This window comes from Apostichopus japonicus, chromosome 5 (genome assembly GCF_037975245.1).
Source record: "Apostichopus japonicus isolate 1M-3 chromosome 5, ASM3797524v1, whole genome shotgun sequence".
NCBI lineage: Eukaryota > Metazoa > Echinodermata > Holothuroidea > Aspidochirotida > Stichopodidae > Apostichopus > Apostichopus japonicus.
In genome coordinates this window covers 20,071,048-20,093,178 of record NC_092565.1, presented here as the reverse complement: position 1 = coordinate 20,093,178, position 22,131 = coordinate 20,071,048, and the positions used below count along the sequence as shown (strand labels likewise).

General features: G+C 37.1%; 1 protein-coding gene across 1 annotated transcript; it reads right to left on the bottom strand.

Annotated features, from left to right (window-relative positions):
• Positions 1–9,175: 9,175 nt before the first annotated feature.
• LOC139967978 (E3 ubiquitin-protein ligase RNF4-like) lies at positions 9,176–20,928 on the bottom strand. The gene is made up of 7 exons (XM_071972232.1): positions 20,737–20,928; positions 19,408–19,502; positions 18,525–18,636; positions 17,836–17,949; positions 17,044–17,197; positions 15,388–15,466; positions 9,176–12,636 (listed from the first exon to the last, which is right to left on the bottom strand). The coding sequence occupies exons 2-7, from the start codon at positions 19,420–19,422 to the stop codon at positions 12,487–12,489; spliced, it is 624 nt and encodes a 207-aa protein (XP_071828333.1). The 5' UTR covers positions 19,423–19,502; positions 20,737–20,928; the 3' UTR covers positions 9,176–12,486.
• Positions 20,929–22,131: the final 1,203 nt, after the last annotated feature.

The window sequence follows — 22,131 nt, the reverse complement described above, 5'->3', positions numbered from 1 at the left end:
CGTCTTGAAAATGATTAGTATGAACTTTATAATTATGTACGCACGCTGAATTGGCCCTATAATCATATCTTAAACATTTTGAAAATGTCTGTTCCCTTTACAAAAGTTAAACCTGACAGATATTATAGCCTACACACCAAGATAATGATCTTGGACAAAATAATAAATAGGCTACGTTCAAAATGTTTTCTTTCAGTTTTACCCATTGAAGGGATGTAAGCGCTTGCGGTTGCCACTTCGCTACGTTTTGTAATTGATCTATATCTTGCTTGTGAACTTAGTACAAAAACACAACAAATGAAAATATAGGTGAAAATGATTTGTGTTAGAAATATCCTTACAAAAAACCAAAATGCGTTCTTACGCGTTACGTATTCGGTGTCGCTCTTGATAGAGGCGGAGTACAAAGGGACTCTAAGTCAATGGGTACGTGTGTGGTCATGCAGTTCAGTAAAATAACTTTTACACGGGAGGAGAGGTGCAGCTCGTGTTTAAAAGCGTTGGGCAGATGCGTAACCGTTAACTTGGGGCCCATGAGGATTTAATGGGGCCCTGAGGCGAGCTTGGATCGAGCCCTAAAGCTCCGGGCCAGGGAAATTGGTCTCTCGTAACCCCTGGACAGAGGAAATGTTCCTGTGTGTTTGTAGTATATACATTGGTAATTCATTTCAATATTCACACTCTCTATAGAGTAGGTCAAGGAGGGACAAGGGTTTGTCGATTTGCGCATGATCCCGGCATGGAATATAATCGTGACCTACAGAATTCCTTGAATTTCATATATACGTTTAAATTAATGTAAATATAGATCTGCATAGTACTTGGTATAAAACAAACTCTGTTACTCAACACGATGCATGCAGAGTGCTATACATGTGTGTTCAATACGAGTACTCAATACGATACGAGTACTCAATATGATGCATGAGAATACCAAACATGTGTGCTACATTTCAGGATAACAAACTTCGTTCACATAACTTTCGCATTTTATTAATTAAAGTAAAGAAGGTATATAATCCTGCTGAGTTCAACATGTGAGGGTGACAGTTTGTAAAAATATAATCCAACTGTGACGTACGTTAATAGAGCTGCAAATGTGGAACAGTTGTCTTCAATCTGATAAAGTGATGCCAAGCAATGACTCTACTCCGAATGAATCGAATTAGGCATTTATACTTCTACAAAACATTTACACTTGGGTGTTTGAAAATTCACTGTCCATTTGTAGCTTGGGGAACTGACGTTTCGCAAAAGTTAGGCCTAGTAATAAGTTAGATAAATGTAGGGTAGTTAAACTTGTCGGCACGCGATTGAGTTTTTATATACAGTGAATGAATTACAAACAAGAAACGCTAGTTTGATACATATTATCTTGCCCTCCCATTATACTCCGTACTCATGCCTATACGCCAAGCGCGGATATTTAGCAAGAAATTACATGTACCGTGGGCCGTGGTAGCGAATATTACGTTACATTATGACGTTGTACAACAATTGTTTAAGTTGATCCACTCTCAACCCCAGTCCCCATACATCGAGACTGCAAAGCGTGTGATCATGACGATGGTACTTTAAGTGTAAGGTATCAGAAGTCCATTGAAAGAGAATAGACAGGCACAGCACAAAATGATCTCGGTTAATTATCGGTTATACAGTTTAGGAGCTTCGTACAGGGTTCCACCTTGTTAGGGGTGCATCTTCACTTGCAGTGAAGTCTCGTAATAAGTACATAAATCACATGTATTGGTGAGGGTGCTTTTTCCAAAACAAAATTTTCCCTAATTAATTTTCCAATTTTCAACGAAAAATCGTGGGCCGTGAATGCGTTCATCTTGTTTTCTTCAATATTTCCTTATTTTCAATTGGATCATTCCTAACTTTACTGCTTCCCTTACCCCACTTCCGTTGTCATTCACTTTTGGCTGATCACTGCTATATGTTCACAGGTCTGTCCATGTTACTCCGCCGAAGCCAGTGTTATAGGATATGACGTAATGGCTTTATTTATAGGATAGGTTATTCTACATACTCGATGTTGATGGATAGTGACTGCCGAGCTCTCATCGGTATACAATGAAGTACAAACTGCTATAGGTACATTCCTTCACGCACAATATACATAGACGTAATATTCACAGAGAGATAGAGAGAGACAGAAGGGTAAACATTAATTAAATCCACTACATACAAATGAATATCAAATACATGTCACAGTGTGAGTCATTTCAAAAATATTCATTATTTCATTCTGTCATCGAAGGCGCTCGATGTAACACCTTCCTGGGTACAATTTTAATTCTAAGGGGCGTAGTCATCCTTTTCGGACAAGAGGAGGGCGTAAATTAGTTGATCCTATATTCGTACATTATTTTATAATGTAACGGATAATGTAACAGAATGTATGCTACGACAAGCCGCCATCACCGTCGTCTAACGTTATCCCACACCCGCGACTGTGCCCCACCCACTACCACCCACTACCCACTACCACCCACTACCACCGCAATCCATTGGTAAGAGGAAGACCGGAGGGTAAACATTTGGGGAAATGAATGAGGGCAAAACCACAAAAAAAAATCACGATTCTGCACAAAATGAATTCTCTCTGTATTCCATGCCACAACGGTATTCAAATGTTTTCAACAAAAGGACAAATTTGATATACTAAAAGGGGTGCACCTTTGAATGAAATAAAACATAACAAACACACATAACAAAAACACATAACAAAAATACACTTGTTATTTATGAAAGAGGGGCAGGTTAGTCAGGTTTTGTAAAAAAAAAGTGACTCCGTCGATATTGAAAAGTTGTACATCGAGCACTATAATTAAGTTATATCTGACTTTCGACACCTGACACCATATGGTTAGCATAAGACGCTACTTTCATCTGGTCTCCACGGGTTACGAGAAAAATAAAATATGTTGAAAGCAGGAAACAAAAACAAACCAAAGTTCTCCTCCCAGAGGTTTCAGGGTGACCTCTTTATCTCCATCTTCTTTCTGTCGAATGATAAGATGCAAAGGAGAATGCACTTTTGTAATGGAGGGAGTTTTGTAATATCGTTTAAATTTATTCGGTATATATACTGCCAAGGTTTATACTTCGAGCCTAGATTTAATACTGAGAAAAACATAAACGTCAACTTAGGCTATTCCAGTAGAGAAGACCGATTTTTAAGTCACCGATGGTCTCGTATGGACTGTTGACCAATTTGGTCGCAACTGGGGATGGAGTGGAAATCCACAGGAAACTTCCTTCATGCACCTTCCCTCGCCTTCCCCTTAACTCAACTCACCCTACCTTACTTCAGATAATGTCTGCTGATTTCCTTGAAGCTATGTTAAACTATGTTAAATTATCGACACCTGCCCTACTCGGCTGTCTCCCCCCCCACCCCTCCCCGGCATATCGATGTTCTGGATCCTTCACTTTCGATACTTTCGATTCCCCTCACCCCCCCCCCCCCCTCACCCACTCCGTCCTGAATCCTCCCATCCTACGGACGCGCCTCGGACCATTATTGGCGTTCGTTGATGACATTCATTTTTAATACAATTATAACATACATTTTCCGATGGTATACCATCTTCATCACCATCAGGACAACCCAAAGCATCTCCCTATCATTTTACGCCAATGCTGCTTATATCTTTCAGCTAACATAATGAATAAAGGAAACACACAGCTGTACATAAGAATCATCATTCTTGTATTTCTTATGTCTGCAGGTTTGTGGAAGGCGTGGCCATTTTGACGATAAATTTAGAAAATGATGTCATCGAGTGCATACAGTATAACTTAATAGGTTAGTAGGTTGCCTATTTACTTAGATTAAATTTTGATGTGAATGCCAGGCAATGAAACTTACATATCAACACAGCTGTAGGAATCCATCGATCGCTTACTAATATAATGTTTGTAAAAGTTCTCTGTTGATGGAAGAAAAGACATGAAATATAATACGAATGGGGGAAAAAAGGTGCTCTGGAATTTATGGTATAAGGAATGCACATAGGAAGCATTTTGACAGAATGTTTTCAAATAACTTTGCGTTTTTTTCCCCCTCAACTCAAAATGAAAAGTCCCTACTGTCCCTCGACGTTTATGGTGCTCCTAGTGTGCCATAAATCCTGAAATCGACATGTGTCGAGTTATAAACAACATGTGACACTTGTCGTCCAATGAGAGCACGAGAAACCGACATATGTCAGGTTGATTCGACATATGTCGATTTCAGGACTTATGGCAAACTAGGGGCACCATAGACGTTAGTGCCCCTCCAGAATGAACCCTCTTCCTCCGACTCTGCCAGAAAGCGTGACCTAATGTCGTCATAATTGACCCAGAAAAACTGACGTCAGGATATCCAAAGCTATAGTCTCGATTTTGGCTAGAGTTATGTGTACAATTTTGCAACATATAAGTGAAGTCGGGAGAAATACGGGTTGAGGTGGAACACGTAGAACCGTGGATATGTGTTATCCCTATTGTCCATTAGGACAATTACTTTATAATTAAAATAGATTGAAGAGGTATGTCAAAATGGCTGCCCACGCCTGGAATTTTGCCTGGTGTGTCGGCTGCAACCTTACTCCATCAATTGAATATTTATCATGCCACTGACAATGATAACATCAAATATCAAAAATCACTCGATGGGAGGTTATAAATTGATCTATGACGTATTGTTCTATTTTCATAAGTTCGTAACTGATAACGGCAACAAATATATCACCGGATGTGTTACAGAATAGAAAGTAAGTAAATGAGGAACGATAAACCAATATAAGAAACACATTAAGTTTGAAAAGATATAAAAATCATTTTGACAAAAGGTTTGCTTGGTGTCATAATAACAATGGAAAACGGCCCAATATATGAAAATTAAAATCAAATCAAAATTCAAAGTCGCAAATGATCATCATACCAGTTTTATATTTTCAATTATTAAATTATTCGGTATCAACATATTAGGCAACATTCAATTGCAGAACGATTTTTTTTTGGCAGACCAGTTCATCAACTTAAATTAACTCTTAGTGAATTAATTCAGTTTCGAAAAAAAATATATGTTACTATTGGATATTTTCCGTCAAATTCGAGAGAGTCGTGCATGGATTCAGTATCCTTTACCAACGTATCTCCCATTCCCTCCCACCTCGTCGCCACCCCACATGACCCCACAGGGCAATGAGATTATGTTTTGCCTTTAGGAGATAATATTTATTTATAATAATGTTTTTAAATGTCTAAATTAAATAATTGAATCACGGATATATTGTTTAAACAAAGATCTAACAAAACAAAAACTTAATGTTGTTTAGAAATATTAAGTGATGCCCGAATTATTTCTGTTTATTCTCCTCTTTTCTGAAGACATCATTTCCAATATCATGTTTTGGCAATTCTTTCAAATATGACATGTAAGTTTTTTTTATCATGAAAAGATACCGTTGTTACCACGAACGTTAGGCCTATAGTAGGTTAACCTTTTGAATGCGGAGTTCATGCGGAGTTCATATTTTTTGAAGACTTGCGAGTCCATTGAAAGTTTAATGTTATAGTGTTATCTGTGAAAATGTCCCGCTTGGTTAGGCCCACTGTTATCATAAGGTCATTTATATCATATAATTAAACAACCTTTATCACAACCTTGACATCTTCTATTAATGTATAGGCTAAAAGACGATAACACGTTAGGCTATTATGTATACATCGTTGAGGATTATACATTGCGATATAACCAATAAATGCGATACAAAGGGGCGTTACGAACTACCCCGTAATAGTATTTATATTACCTAAATAAATCTACCCTAATGATCATTTCTGTTTTGCAACACCATTTGGAGCTGTCCGCCTGAACCCTATTTAAAAGCTCAGTTTATTCCCTATAGTATGTAAATCTAAAACTATATCTAAAAGATTCCCTATCAGCTGGTATAGGCATGTTGACTATGTCAAGAATGTTAACGCTAGGCCATCCATCCATCGGCCTCTCTGAGCACTTTCATAATAAACTAGTTTAGTCAGCTTCTGGTTCACCTTGTGGAATTATTCGAAGGGGCTGCAAGCATGTTCTCCAATGAACACTATATACTAGTCGTGACGTTTATCACGTGTTTCGCAATGCAGAGCAGATTATAGACAGCGTCGCCATTACCGGTTTAATTTCATTAACAAAGTTACATACAGAGCTACATAAGTGTCAAGGTCAATGTGTGCGCGTACAGTGGAAGCCGTCAGTCCTAGATGTAGGTTCCTTGGTTGTCATGGCATTGATCTCTTTGGAATCACCCATAAGCGACATAACAGACATAATAAAGTAGACAGTGGGCTAATTTTCACCTTGCAGTTCAAGCAATGTTCTGCTAACGATTATTTATGTAAGTAAATTATTCAAGTTAGTATAGATGACAATTAACACTGAGATATATTACTGGTTATGCTACTTTAATTGATGACGTCACTGTGACCACCGCCACCAGCTTTCGATCTGAAGAAACCACGATACAGATCTCATACTGTGAGCTGTAGAACTGCACACAGACCTACACATTGTTTGATGAAAAACGTTACTACATCCACCATTCGATCATAATATTCAATTATCAAAAATGAAACAGATTACGTAATGTACCGCTTAAAGACCTATTTATGGTATTATGAATGACGTCACTACAGCTACTGTTAAAAAAAAATTCAGAACATTGCAATCTGGATATAGCTCATAATGTATCGTGTAAACAGCACATCTTCAAGTTGACATGCCAGTCATTTTAGATAGAAGTTCGCTTGCATTCAATAACAATACATTACTGTGATTAGTCAAAACCCAACACATTAACCGCAACCCAAATGGTCTTGAACAAGTTTGGGCGGGAATTTAAGAGGAGATCCGTCTGTTTACCATGGGTGGAGGAAGGTAGGGTGGTGTGGGGGGGGGGGGGGAGGGGTGGTACTTGATTCACTGAGAATGAGAAGTGGTAGTGAGAGGTGAGCGGTCCCGTTCGCGATAGCATTGTCATCATCTTAGCACCTGTGTCAATCGCTTTTATACTATTGCACTAATTTAAAACTTTCCGATGTATGCAGTCGGCAACATACAAATAGAATTTAACAACGTAATATGCGTAGCCGCGTAGGAGAGTAAACATAATGTGACATTGAACTGATTCCAATCCAGACATATTTTGAGTTTAGTCATGTATTTAAACTTGTTCATACTAATCATATAACAAGAGTAGCAACTTCCCTTTCTCTGATTACGGTTATAATCAGACGTAACTTTTTAAAATGTGCCTAATTGCTGTACGGAAAAATGAAATAAAATTGAATTTAAGAAGTACCCTGTTGGTGAAAATTTTGTACTATAAATGTAATTAAAAAAAGCTTCTTTGTTGAAAACGTTCAAATAGAATAGACCTGCAGGAATTTGTGTTATACAGAATGATCAGAGGATCTTTTTAACCGAAAATGTTGAGGAAACATGTTGGTTTTCACCCTAAAATTAAAGTTACATTCCCACTCTCCTTCGAAGTCTGTGCGTTCCCCTCCCCCAACCCCCTCCCTCAATCCGATTGAACCTCTTATGCCGCGCCATAGCTGTAACATTCGCACATTATGAAATACCCCTGTTTCACCTCCATGGTCTACCAAAGCGATATATCTGGTTACAAACGTTTCATTGGTTCTATGTTTGCTTGTTATTTACAGCTTGTTATTCCAAGACAGCAATGAAAAAAGAAAAAACGTGAAGTTTTATTGTTTCATTGGCAAACCTCTGACTAAGTTTTCTCGTTCATGTTACGAATGACAAGAGAAACCCCAGATGAAGTTTTTCTTTGTTCTTCCATTGCAAAGAAAAATATACTTTTTGCAAGTCTATAGAACGACCACAATAAACAGTTTAAAATATGTCTGCCTTTAAACTTAGTATTTGTAGGATCACCGTCACCATAGCAACGCTAATTGAAGTGCATTTCAGATCAGCGGGAATCTCTGAGAGTTGGAGCCCCGATGGCGGGAAAAGATTGCAAACACGATACTTTTAGAGGTAATGGTGTAATACCAACATCACTCTTATTAAACGCGTTAGTCAGAACACTACAGGCATTGTAAAGTGGTAACTAATGAAGATTGGGTTTTTAATCTCAGCGTATGCCTAAGTTAACATTATCGTACGCATGCGCATTAAAATCCTTTTTTTCTTTTCTTTCAAAGGCGGTCGAAGAGATACGCCGTTGGATGATACTGAAATTCAACTGAAGGTTATCTAACCTCTGCAGATTGTGTTTAGCTTTTGTTGAGTTGCTCATTAATTGACAACCTATTTTAAGAGTATGGATATTCAAAAAGCAGTTTGTTCAATTCATTTTGTTAATTTGACCAAAATCTAATCCAAATATGACCCAAATTGATTAATAAACATTCCAACCAATTATGTCACCAAAATGAACACTGATCAGAGAGTGATAAGTGACTCTATTCGATTTTGATAATTTCGTCGTCGAGAAACGGTTTTTGTTTTGTTGATTGTTATTCTTGCTGTGTTGCTATATATGTTCCCGTACCAAAACATCAGCACATGACAAAGACAGAATTATATAAACAAGCCAAGTCCGATCGGTCTGTACTAAATGCTCTCACGTGATGGCACTTGATCTAACCAGGGAGCTGATACTTGGTCCACGTTACAGCTCCCTTATTCTAAACCTACAACATTTGTTTATATACACAACCCTCCCGAGTTCCATATCTTCGTTCTTTTCTTCGTTTCTACACTTATTTTACAACTCTTTACAAGATATCTGTAAATGTGTACCAAAAGAGACAGCTTATTGGTTCTTATTAGGGACTTCCCCCAAGCAGACGTCAGCTGTTCCTTAAAAGATGGCCGCTTGATTTGATCAACTCAATGGCGTCCTTCTAAAATCAAATGACAAGACCAAACAATCGGGACTGAGATCGCAGCAAATAACAAATGTTCCTAATCTCGTGACTGGGGTTGAGAGTGAAGGAAATTGTTGATTTTCGTGCCCGGTTAGTAGATATCAATTGGTGAAACATATTGGGCAAACTGCAGAAATTCTGCGCCCCCCACCCCACCCACCCCACCTACACACACACACAAACACAGAATAAAAAAATACAGTTAAAACTCTCATACATTTTCTTCAATTTTATCATAAATAGTAAATACTAACTCTTTTGTCACAAATGTTTGCACATATTTTTTTTTTACGTCTTTTTCAAAATAAAGAAATAGTTAAAGTTTAAATTTATCGATACTTTAAAACAGTACCTAGCATCATCATCATTACTGACATGGAAATGAGAATATTCGACGAAAGGGTCAACGTTACACGACATTCAAAACAAAAGTTGTCGACAAAGAATACTGTCTGAAATCATCTGACGAAACTTGCTTGTTTCGCAATAACTCAAAAATAAACATTTTTTCTGAATGATATTCACGTAAATATAATTCCATACTAATTATGACAACCGTTATCATAAGGAGAACAAAATTTTCTTCTCAAAGTTATGTCTAATAACAAAGTAAGATGGGAGATAAACCACTGCCCAAATTCTATTGTATATATGTAGGTAACTACTAAAGAAGTTTAACCTCACAATAACAAAATAAGTATTCAGTTAATTATTATTACTTAAATTAGCAGGAAAACGTTTCAATACCTTGGTCTTGGTAATCTGCATTTCATTTCAAGTTTTTACTCCAAGTTGAAGGAGAAACCTTCATTTGAATTAAAGAACGGAGCAAAAAAAAAGTTACTTGTATCCTTATGAACATATATTTACAAGTATCCTTGAGGATATAAGCTACTAGTACCCTTGTGGATATAAAGTTACTAGTATCCTTGTGGATATAAAGTTACTAGTATCCTTGAGAATATGAAGTAAATAGTATCCTTATGGATATGAAGTTACTAGTATCCTTAAGGATATGAAGTGACTAGTTTCCTTGAGGATATGAAGTGACTAGTATCCTTGAGGATATAAGCTACTAGTATCCTTATGGATATGAAGTTACTAGTATCCTTGATATGAAGTGACTAGTTTCCTTGAGGATATGAAGTGACTAGTATCCTTGAGGTTATGAAGTGACTAGTATCCTTGAGGATATAAGCTACTAGTATCCTTGTGGATATAAAGTTACTAGTATCCTTGAGGATATGAAGTGACTAGTTTCCTTGAGGATATGAAGTGACTAGTATCTTGAGGATATAAGCTACTAGTATCCTTGTGGATATAAAGTTACTAGTATCCTTGAGGATATGAAGTGACTAGTTTCCTTGAGGATATGAAGTGACTAGTATCCTTGAGGATATAAGCTACTAGTATCCTTGTGGATATAAAGTTACTAGTATCCTTGAGGATATGAAGTGACTAGTTTCCTTGTGGATATGAAGTGACTAGTTTCCTTGTGGATATGAAGTGACTAGTATCCTTGAGGATACAAAGTTACTAGTATCCTTGAGGATATGAAGTTACCAGTATCCTTGAGGATATATAGTTAATAGTATCCTTGTGGGTATAAAGCTACTAGTATTCCTTATGATATGAAGTTAGTAGTATCCTTGTGGATAAGAAGTTAATAGTATCCTTGTGGATATGATCATATGAATTTAGTATCCTTGTGGATAGAGTTTAAGTTAGTATGGTTGAGGATATGAAGTTTATATTATCCTTGATGAAATATATTTATGAGTATCCTTAAGGATATGAAGTGACTAGTATCCTTGAGGATATGAAGTATCTAGTATCCTTGGGCATATGAAGTGACTGGTATATATGAAATGACAAATATTCTTGACAATATGTTACCACTGTCCTTGAGGATATGATGCCTCAATCAATATACATATATATTATATATTAATATAAGCCTTAAATTTGGAAATGAATTCCTTGGACATATATAAGATGACTAAGTTTGACTACATCATCTATGACTAATGTTGGCAGATGGTGAGGGTGGCAAACTGGTCACCTTAAACTGGCTAAACATTATATCAGTCTTTTCAACATTCTTTGATAGCACTCAACCAATTTCGCTATCTGAGGCAGATATACAGCTCTAGACTAGGAAATGTACCGTACACAATTACAATAACAGTAATTAAACTCTCTAATTAACATAATTATAAATATGAAGGTCAATTGTTAACATATACAGTGGCTTACGAAACAACTAAAAACAAAAAGAGAGAGACAGAGAAAAGAAGAAGAAAGAACTGTCTATAACTTGGGTTGGTCGGTCGGTGCTAGCTTTTCATCTTTCCTTCATTGCAGAAAGTGAGTGTAAACAATGTCGGCCATGCAGACCTTAAGTGTTGTGACTGACACTGACCATTAGCTGTTATGAAAAATCGTACGTTACCGTTCAATTTTCCAAGTTAAGTAAAGTTATAACGTATCACATGCCAACTATGAATCCAGGACATTTGAGGATAATATAAGACATAGTATTAGCTTCAAACAGTACAAGTAAAATAATTTGTTTGTGTGGCCAGACCTGCCAAGCATGCCCCCCTTACCCCCAATTCGCCCTCCCCCCAATCCCCCCAATTCCCAATTCCATCCATCTCGAGTGTAAGCCTAGAGATTTCCATAGAAAAAGTAGGAGATACTTGAACCTGGTGATTTGACATGAAAGTTTAAGTGTCAAATAAAACCGATCGTTTTAACATTCTATCAAGTGATTTGTGTTCAGCATTTGTATTCCTTGTAAACCTTCTTTGACTCATTACACCAAACATATCCACACCCCCCCCTTCCCCACCTGGGTACAGGTGAAACTAGGTCAGTCACCGACAAAAAAGACACTCGATATAGAAATCACATCAAATATTGTTTTGATACTTAAATAACAAACGAAAAGGATACAGTTGAGAGTGTATTAAGAGAAACCACAAATCTTTGCTGACGACACCAGAGTCTTTTTAATACTTTACCTGAATAGAATGTACCTGCAAACCAAAACGCATCAAAACGTAGTTTGGCGATTTTCGCTCACTGCAGTCGATGGCTTTAAACCACAAGATCTCTAAAAGTCTTTTACTTTAATCTCATCTCAAAATTCATAAACTTCATAGCAGTGAAACCAGCTATGGCATTGTCCCAGAAGCAAAGAAAAGAAGGTCTTCATTTCGATTCGGAGTGAAGAAACAGCCTATCGATCCAGCATTCCGTAGAGGGCGATATCACAACGAAAAAGGGGCTTGCATGCTGTTTAACCATGCTACTTAAAAGTGTGCCACAAACGTGCAACAGTGTTTTAAGAGTGAACTATAAACCCTGCATTCATAAGCTATACCCTCTCCCCTCACCAAGGTGCCTCTCGTGTTGGTAGGACCAGTCTCTCGTGTAGGTAGGACCAGTCTCTCGTGTTGGTAGGACCAGTCTCTCTGGACGTGGATGATATGACGGGCAACCGTTCCCAGTAGAATCCTGTCACAAATAGATTGGGTGTATTTGCCTACGAGTCAGTTTTTTCCTACACGTAGGACACTTGTGCAGCGAATCTATGGATTTTCTTATACACTCCTCACAAAAGACATGGCCACAGTTGGTAGACATCAGCTTTTTTCCGTTTCTTCTGATCTGCAGACAAATGAACGGAATGAAATATGTTATGCTTGAGTCGCTTCGAATCGCGGAAGAGAATATACTATTGAGCATTCTTTAAGATAGCAATGTGGCTTTTTGGTACATTTTGGTGTTAAGCATTTTGGTACAATGTTTTATTCTATCTGGTACTAACCTCGTGATGGTAGCACATCAAGTTATACACCACAACTCCCTTTGAAAGGGAATAAATGCTAAATGTGATCTTTGTTAACGTTGATGTTCTTCCTTGCAGATACACAGTTGATTGGTCTGCCTACTAACGATGATTCAAAAAGAACTTTTTAAGCTAACACTTACAAATAATATCAACTGAAGTGTACAGAGCCTTTTGAGAGGTAATAATAATAAACTGCAGTTATCTTACCATTTTACTGTTAAGTGGTTTACTGTACTCTATAGTCATGTGCAGTTAGCTTAACATTGTACTGTTGAGTAGTTTACTGTACTCTATAGTCATGTGCAGTTAGCTTAACATTGTACTGTTGAGTAGTTTACTGTACTCTGTAATAAGATGCAGTTAGCTAATACCATTGTACTGTTGAGTGGTCTAGTGTAGTCTGTAATAATTTGCAGTTAGCTTATCATTTTACTGTTGAGTAGTTTACTGTACTCTATAGTCATGTGCAGTTAGCTTAACATTGTACTGTTGAGTAGTTTACTGTACTCTGTAATAAGATGCAGTTAGCTAATAACATTGTACTGTTGGGTGGTCTAGTGTAGTCTGTAATAATTTGCAGTTAGCTTATCATTTTACTGTTGAGTAGTTTACTGTACTCTATAGTCATGTGCAGTTAGCTTAACATTGTACTGTTGAGTAGTTTACTGTACTCTGTAATAAGATGCAGTTAGCTAATAACATTGTACTGTTGGGTGGTCTAGTGTAGTCTGTAATAATTTGCAGTTAGCTTATCATTTTACTGTTGAGTGGTTTACTGTATGTATTCTGTGGTAATCTGCAGTTAGCTTACCATTGTACTGTTGAGTAATTTTACTAATTTACTGTACTCTGTAATCATGTGCAGTTACCTTACCATTGTAATGTTGAGTAGATTGCTGTACTCTGAAATAATTTGCAGTTATCTTACCATTGTGCTGTTAACGTTGTACTGTTAAGTAGTTTACTGTACTCTATAGTAATCTGCAGTAAGCTTACCATGTACTGTTAACATTGTACTGTTGAGTAGTTTACTGTACTCTGTAGTAATCTGCAGTTAGCTTACCATTGTACTGTTGAGTGGTCTAGTGTACTTTGTAATAATTTAGGTTTATACATTCCACTGAACATACATTAAATGTTGGTTTTTGACTGTGAAAGTGAAAGAATAACCAGTACCTGAAGTTGTATATACATTTACTACTTATGAAGGCATTGCAGCTGGTCGAGTAACAATAATCATGAACATTTGTATCCATCAACAAAACGCTCATGGCGCAGTGAAATAATACTGAGAAAAGGAAAGCAAATAAAAGACAAAGGATAAGATAACAAAAGGTACAAGTCATTGTTTCTAGAAACAGATGAGTTGATTTGAATGACACAAGAGGAGAGAGTTTGATGGATTCAGGTAATTTGTTCCTAGGATGTGGGCAGCTGAAGCAAAACAGCTTGCTTCCCCAGGATATGTAAGTAGGCTTTATAGTGAGAAGACGTTTATTCCGAGAGCGCAATTCACGAGGTGCATTAAATATAAATATTAAATATGTTCTATATATATATATATAAATCTGAAATATGTTGGTGGTAAACCAGCATATGAACAATTAACATATGTAAGTAGCTTGAAAATGATTTTGAGTTAGACTGGTAGCCAGTGTAATCCTCTCACGACAGGAGTTATATGTTCTCTTGAGTTACTGTGTTGAGTTACTGTGTTGAGTTACTACAGTTACTGAGTTACTAGGAGTGTTAGCTCAGTGGTTAATGCCAGTGCCTTTCAATCATAAGGTCCCCAATTCGAGTCACTCCCAGATTAATGTATGTCGTCCAGTTACAGAGTTGTTGACAATTGACAATTCATAATCATGGATGTTAAACATGAATATAAGAGACTGACTTCGGTCAGCTTGCGGCTTTGATAAGCCAACGAGTTCCTGCTTGCAGGAGGATCTAAAATACTGTGTGTTATGTGGGCCATATGTCTTAGAATAAACCGCTATCATATATGAATCTGAAGAGGTTAAAGGAAATGTTTTGTGAAGATTCCCGGAAACGTCGATACTGTCCAATATTAAAAATCCAGTAAAAAGTGCACTTCATTGACTTGATTCATCACATTTTATTTGATTTGTCAGGTTCAATTCAAACAATGAAGTAGAGTTTAATTTTTGGTGACATTTTCTGCCAAGCTAAGTCCCTGTGATTAAAGTGTCTGGACAACAAAGTTGTTAGGGTAGAATAAACTTACTTACCCAATAACACTCATGTCCTAAAAACTTCTATGAAGGTTTCTTAGTTTTCATCATTTTTAACCTTATTTTGAGTCATACTTGGAAAGTTTGATCAATTTGTTGGACAAATGCAAAAACTTTCATTAAGAGATCAACAACAAACTCAAGATTTGATAAGGTTTAATACTATGGTTGATTAATGACCAATCATAGCGTACCGAAGAGATGAGTATTGCAGTATTAGACTTTTATTGGCTGTTGACCATAATACATGACTTGTTCAAGTCTCCTGGTACATTTAGGTGATTACAATGATAACAAAACAGAATAGCTCACCGTAGTATCGTCATCGTAACATATTGGACACTTGATGAGTTTCTTAGGAGGTGATGACCCGGGCTTCAAACTTGCTAATCTGGAAAATAAAAATAAAAAATAAATAAAATGAGAACCAAGTCTGAAGAGTAATGAGTATAAGCTATTATTTATGTTAGAATCACATATTTTGATGAACAAAATGAAACTTAATTTGGCTAAGAATGACTTGAGATGGAACAATGGCTACAGTGGAACAAAGAATGGCTAAATGGTAACCAGGGAAGGCTTTGGATTTAGCTTACAAACGCAAGAGATGTAGCTACAGATGCCTGGAGATGTAGCTATTAACGGCCAAAAGATGTATCTAAGAATGGATATTCCTACAGCTAGGAAACTACATTGGTAGACATATACATAGCTAAGAACAGCTAGAGTGTAGCTACATATTTGGACACAGCACCTGTGATATATACACAGTTAAGAATAGCCACAGTGTAGCCAGAGTTGTAGCTATTGGAAGAGATATACACCGCTAAGAACAGCTAGAGTGTAGCTACATATTTGGATACAGAGCCTGTGATATATACACAGCTAAGAATAGCCACATTGTATCCAGAGATGTAGCTATTAGAACAGATATATGGATAGCTAGAAAACTGCATTAGTCATTAAATATGGTAGACATATACACAGCTAAGAACAGCTAGAGTGTAGCTACATATTTGGATACAGAGCCTGTGATATATACACAGTTAAGAATAGCCACATTGTATCCAGAGATGTAGCTATTAGAACAGATATATGGATAGCTAGAAAACTGCATTAGTCATTAAATATGGTAGACATATACACAGCTAAGAACAGCTAGAGTGTAGCTACATATTTGGATACAGAGCCTGTGATATATACACAGCTAAGAATAGCCACATTGTATCCAGAGATGTAGCTATTAGAACAGATATATGGATAGCTATGAAACTGCATTAGTCATTAAATATGGTAGACATATACACAGCTAAGAACAGCTAGGGTGTAGCTACATTTCGGATACAGAGCCTGTGATATATACACAGTTAAGAATAGCCACAGTGTAGCCAGAGTTGTAGCTATTAGAACAGATATATGGATAGCTATGAAACTGCATTAGTCATTAAATATGGTAGACATATACACAGCTAAGAACAGCTAGAGTGTAGCTACATATTTGGATACAGAGCCTGTGATATATACACAGCTAAGAATAGCCACATTGTATCCAGAGATGTAGCTATTAGAACAGATATATGGATAGCTATGAAACTGCATTAGTCATTAAATATGGTAGACATATACACAGCTAAGAACAGCTAGAGTGTAGCTACATTTTCAGATACAGAGCCTGTGATATATACACAGTTAAGAATAGCCACAGTGTAGCCAGAGATGTAGCTATTAGAACAGATATATGGATAGCTATGAAACTGCATTAGTCATTAAATATGGTAGACATATACACAGCTAAGAACAGCTAGAGTGTAGCTACATTTTCGGATACAGAGCCTGTGATATATACACAGTTAAGAATAGCCACAGTGTAGCCAGAGATGTAGCTATTAGAACAGATATATGGATAGCTATGAAACTGCATTAGTCATTAAATATGTTAAGAGTACGGATCCTGTGATGATGGCTGACCTTTCTGTGACCTCATCGGGGAGGGGACTATTGAGTAGAACCAAATCATCACTGTCGTCACTTTCATCCTCGCTACTGATGACAACGCTGTTTCCGCTGCCAGTCTGCTGAGCAGACCGTGACCTCCTCCCTCTTGACCTCTTTGGTGGTGTAACTATGGCAACAAAAGAAAACTCAAGAGTTTACTGGTACTTTCACGGCTAATCCCAAAAATATACAAACTGAATCAACATCAACACGTGATGATGGTGAGAAATGTGAAAGATTGAGATCTCTTCTTCCTTCCCTTCTACATTGCTAAAAGTTCTCAAACATGATCAGCAGGCTCATATCTCGAACAATATGTAAAATGAATTAACAGTTACTACTAAGAGAAAAACTTAGGTTGAACATGGGGCTTCCCACCCACACCCCCCCCCCCCCATCAAGATGCGAATAATTCTTCTTGGTACTTTTACTATCAAATTTTGCCTTCAACCTCCAAGCCCTTAAAAGAGCATCTTAGCAAATGCTGCATCTACAGACAACTTTGCACTATGATCTAACCCTTCATGATTTTACCAGAGTTTTCAAAAATTTAAGCTAAATCTTGTACTTGACCACTCCTTTGTGCATGCAAGCATGAACCTTCACTTCTTCTCCAGCTAACCGGAGATACTTCTTGTCAATGTCAGGATAAACATGCCCCAAAATGGCAGCCAAAAATAGTTTTGCTTGCATTTTTTTATGTTTTATTTTTTGTCTGTGATGTTCTCCATCTGTTTTGGGATTTGCTTCAAAAAGATAATTTACCTTCCTCAATGTCTTCAAAGCCATTGGTCTCTGTAAGATCGACAATGTCTCCAGAGAGGATGCTATCGTTACTCTCCTTGGTAAGATCTACGATGGCAACAGAAGTTGAAGCACCTAGGAAAAGATATTTTACAGACTATTGTATTTAAAAAATGTGAACGTAACAAATCAATGGCAAAGAAAATGGCAGGTTACAATGACCTTAAGAGCACCGACACGATTGAACGATTGTCAGAAAGCAATATTACTAACGTAATATCATAACACATATCAAATGCTGTCTCCGATCAGGAACAAAATTCAACAGAGGGTGCTGTCATATCAGTCCTCTGTTGTTCCACGAAACTCGAACAAGCTGTTGCGAAGAGTTATGGTAATTTGCCACATGTTTGCAAGCTTGTGAGGGCTGCATTGTCGCTCGACTGCGTTACTCTGATTTCGAGATTAGTAAACAGTACAGATCATACTCATGTTAGGACCTATATGACAATGACATCTACTAGAATGCTTCCTGAATGGAAACCCCGCCTTTGCTTCTAAATGCCACTGCCTTTATTCACTCCACCATAGCAGTTGATAAATCCACTATGATTGGATCTCAAAATGATATGGTACCATCAGCTCATTCCTCTATTAGACCCTTCCTTGAAAATCACCCTACCGCATCCTCCTTTGTTATACCCACTCACCGTTTCCTTCTTCTTCAAGTATAAGAGGATCACTGGATTCTCTCCGGTTTGAATGATTTATCAAGTCTACTACCCCATCAGAAGGTATCCTTCTTGATCTTTTCCTTCGTGTCTGAGGAAATGTAACATTTCATATCACATAATAATTTTTGTCATGTGCACAGGTGTATATATATAAAACAAAAATTCAAACTTATTTTGACCTTCTTATAATCAAAACCTGAAGGCTTGATCTGGTGGTTAAGAGTGTCTGTTTCACAATCAAAATGTCAGCCATATTCCCTATTCAAACTTGTTGCTGTGCAGTAATTGTGTTGAGTAGAATTTTCCATGGATTTGTGAGTGTTAAGAGAAGGATGTCGATTTCCTTCTTTCACTGGTATCAAAACAACTTTGACTTTGTCTTTTACATGCTCATTTCCCCCAAACATTGTTGTTATGATCTTTATAGATAGGACACTTCACTGCATTGAGTTCAGAGATATATTCTATAATTTTAATTTGGAGCAAAATGTTAAGTTGATCAAAATATAAAAATGCCTGATCAACAAATTTTTCAAAGAAAGTAAAATTGCTTACTTCTAAGTCAGTCATTAATTTGAACAGTTTGGGTTTTTCCTTCTGCAAATATCTGAACTGCACATAGAACAGAGAACACAAGACGCATTGGCCAACTTACTTTTCTTAATGACTTTCTTCATGTCTTTTGCAAAAACGACACAAAATAATTCTGATTCAATGTGAATTTTGACACTCTTAACAAAAGTTGACTTAATTGTTACCACCAAATTTAGTTTTCAGGCCTTACACAGATATAAAGATCAGCATCTGATTTTGTTAAATCTGTATTCTTTAAACCAAGTAAAAAAAATTGCCAATTTACCCTGTCTGGATCCATTGGTGACCTTTAAAATCTGAGATGTGGATATCAATCTCAACTGGTCTCTAAATGTTGGCAATTTGTGACAATTTCTTCGCCTGCAGAGAGAAATAAACGCAGATAGGTAAATGCTTCGAGAAGTCACAGGATCTTAATTCGTTTATATTTCATTAATCTGGCAATAAATATATTCAAGTATATTTAAGGCTCAAACTGTATAGGCTAGGCCTAGCCTCAGAGTTGGTCTATACTGCACAAAAAATCTAACTACTGTGCCCAAATGGAAGAGCTAATCAATGCTATCCAGACATATTCTGTGAGTGGCTGGAATTTCAACATATATTCTTTCTCTCAATACATTTTAAAATTTCAGGATATATGTCATCAGACCTGAAGACTCTTACAGTTTTAACAGGGATCACCCACTGTCTATGGTTTAATCAATGTTGTGCGCTTTTCTTCTGGCAAAATTTGAGTTCTAATTTTGTTTACCTAAATTGGTATACTATTTGAAAGCTGTTTCCTTACTTGAATATTGCATTTGCTTGATGAACAACCATTTTCTTTTAGCCTACATCATGAATAATTTGTTAAATAATGGACATTTTTTAGGAGGAGCCTTTGAAGCACATGGCAGAGAATGTAGATGTAAAACCTTCATTAATATAGCCTTAGGTTGCACACATTCAGTGGAAGAATGGAATATGATTGTGGTAGCTTTCACATTACAAATTGTACAATATCAGCTATTAGTATTAAACTGAAGATTGGTTAGGCTTATGACATGTAACTGGCAGTCAAGCTATTCACCTGGCTAATATCCCTACCTTTTGCTGTGATGGCTGGAAAGAACCAGAGTATGTCTCTATGTTATGCCCTTACTTGTGGAATGTGGTATGCAAAGACCTCTAGGTAACATTAGACTGTTACTACGTTAAGCCGAAAGTGAGATCTAGGCTAGCTTATTAACAGCCAAGCTTAGGCCTAGTCTAACACAAGTAACAGTAACAATAACAGTAAACAGTTAAGTCACACTATGGGATTAACAACATCAGTACTTACGTAAATGAATGTGAAGGTTATTCTAACCTTGCCCGGCTAACGGTTAATGTAGCATATTTGTATATGTAGGTTAGGCTATATGTCAACGGTCTAGGCCTAGCCTGCCTAACCTGCAGGCCTAGCCTAGAGTTCCTTCATATTATAGAGAGTATAAAGGAACTCTATCCTCGCCTACATTACTATGGCGTCTGGGCCTAGCCTACTGTAGCCTAGCCTAAGTTAGGCCGGGCTGTGCTAGTACTATTGTACAATTTTTAAGACATAACGCACCTTTGTCTAATACGAAAAAGAAATCAACTCCGTTTAATTAATATCTTGAAACACTGTTCAATTCCGGGTGTGAGCCGGTTTTTCTAGCACTTTATTGCTTGCAGCAATGTGTAATCTGAGCAGTTAATTCTCACTGCCGTCTGAGAGTTCTAGACCGTTGTTTTGACCGTAGAATACAGTTTATATATAGCTAGCTAGACATACAAGTGTGTAACCAAAGATTGTAAACAGAAAGCAGGGATGACATAAGTAACTCCTAATTGGAATGTCGCCATCACTTTCATAAGTTCAAATCAGAACTGTATAATGAGTGCCTGGTCCTAACATTTACAAAACAAAAAATGTTTGGTCAGTAAAACAAAACACCACATAACTGCTGCTGCCGATTTCCAAAGATAATGAGAGGTCACGTAATTACGTCCCCTCCAAACAAATTTGTTTCTTGAGACCAGAAATTTTGTTGACATCTGGAATTTTCATTATATATCCATCATTCGCCTCAGGCCCTCCCATAAAGATTCAGGTCCCTACCTTAATCAGTCGGAGAAATTTTGAATTTTCTATTATTTATAAGTACAACCTTCCGTTTAAAGCTACTTCAAAAATCTATATCGTAGTCTAAATATGCCTCAGAATACACCATTTGACCCTTCCATACACGGCAATTGGATTCAATGACCCCACGACTGCACCGCCTCCTTTACAGACTACTTCATTCACACCTGGCCCTCCCGTAAAGATTCATGTCACTACCTCAATCAGGCTACGGAATTTCATTTATTATTATTGTTTATTAACACAATCTAGCGTTTAGAGCTATTTGTATAAACCCAACTTTATGTCTCAGAATGCAAAATTTGACGTTTACAATTTAGATTTACTATGACAGTTATGATTGACTTCAGCACGAAAGACTGAAGAGGCCTGCTCCAGACTAGATCTTTATATACAGTGGTGTAGTCAGGTTTTGTGTGTTTTGTGGTGTGGGTGCAAAGTCAATTTTCTGTCCCCATTTTCAGGCCATATAGCGGTGGATCGCCGTCCTGGAGGAGGGGTATAAGGGGAGGGGTGAGGTGACTCCCTCAGCTTTTGAAAAGTTTTGTTTTTCGAAAAGGGCTTAGATGCAAAATGGTGCTATCATTTCCCTGTTTTTAACTACATTTGTGTACTAAAATTTTACATTTTTGGTACAAAAACTTTACCAATTTTGGGGGAAAACGAACAAATAATGTGTGCACATAGGCGGTCGAAAACCATCCGGTTATATCACACATTGCCAAAAACATATATGTGAATACAAATATAATGCCACTCAGCGAGACGCTGCAACCGCGCCCGTAACGCACTTATTTTTAGGAGACCTTTCATTACATCCTCTTTAGTGGCTCCCCCATC

What these genes read in the sequence shown, in the direction of transcription:
- LOC139967978 (XM_071972232.1), bottom strand. An exon ending in CTTTGAAGACATTGAGGAAG is followed by an intron (nt 17,198 to 17,835) that starts GTAAATTATCTT and finishes TTGTTGCCATAG; the next exon opens with TTACACCACCAAAGAGGTCA. An exon ending in GTTACGATGACGATACTACG is followed by an intron (nt 12,637 to 15,387) that starts GTGAGCTATTCT and finishes ATTTGTCTGCAG; the next exon opens with ATCAGAAGAAACGGAAAAAA.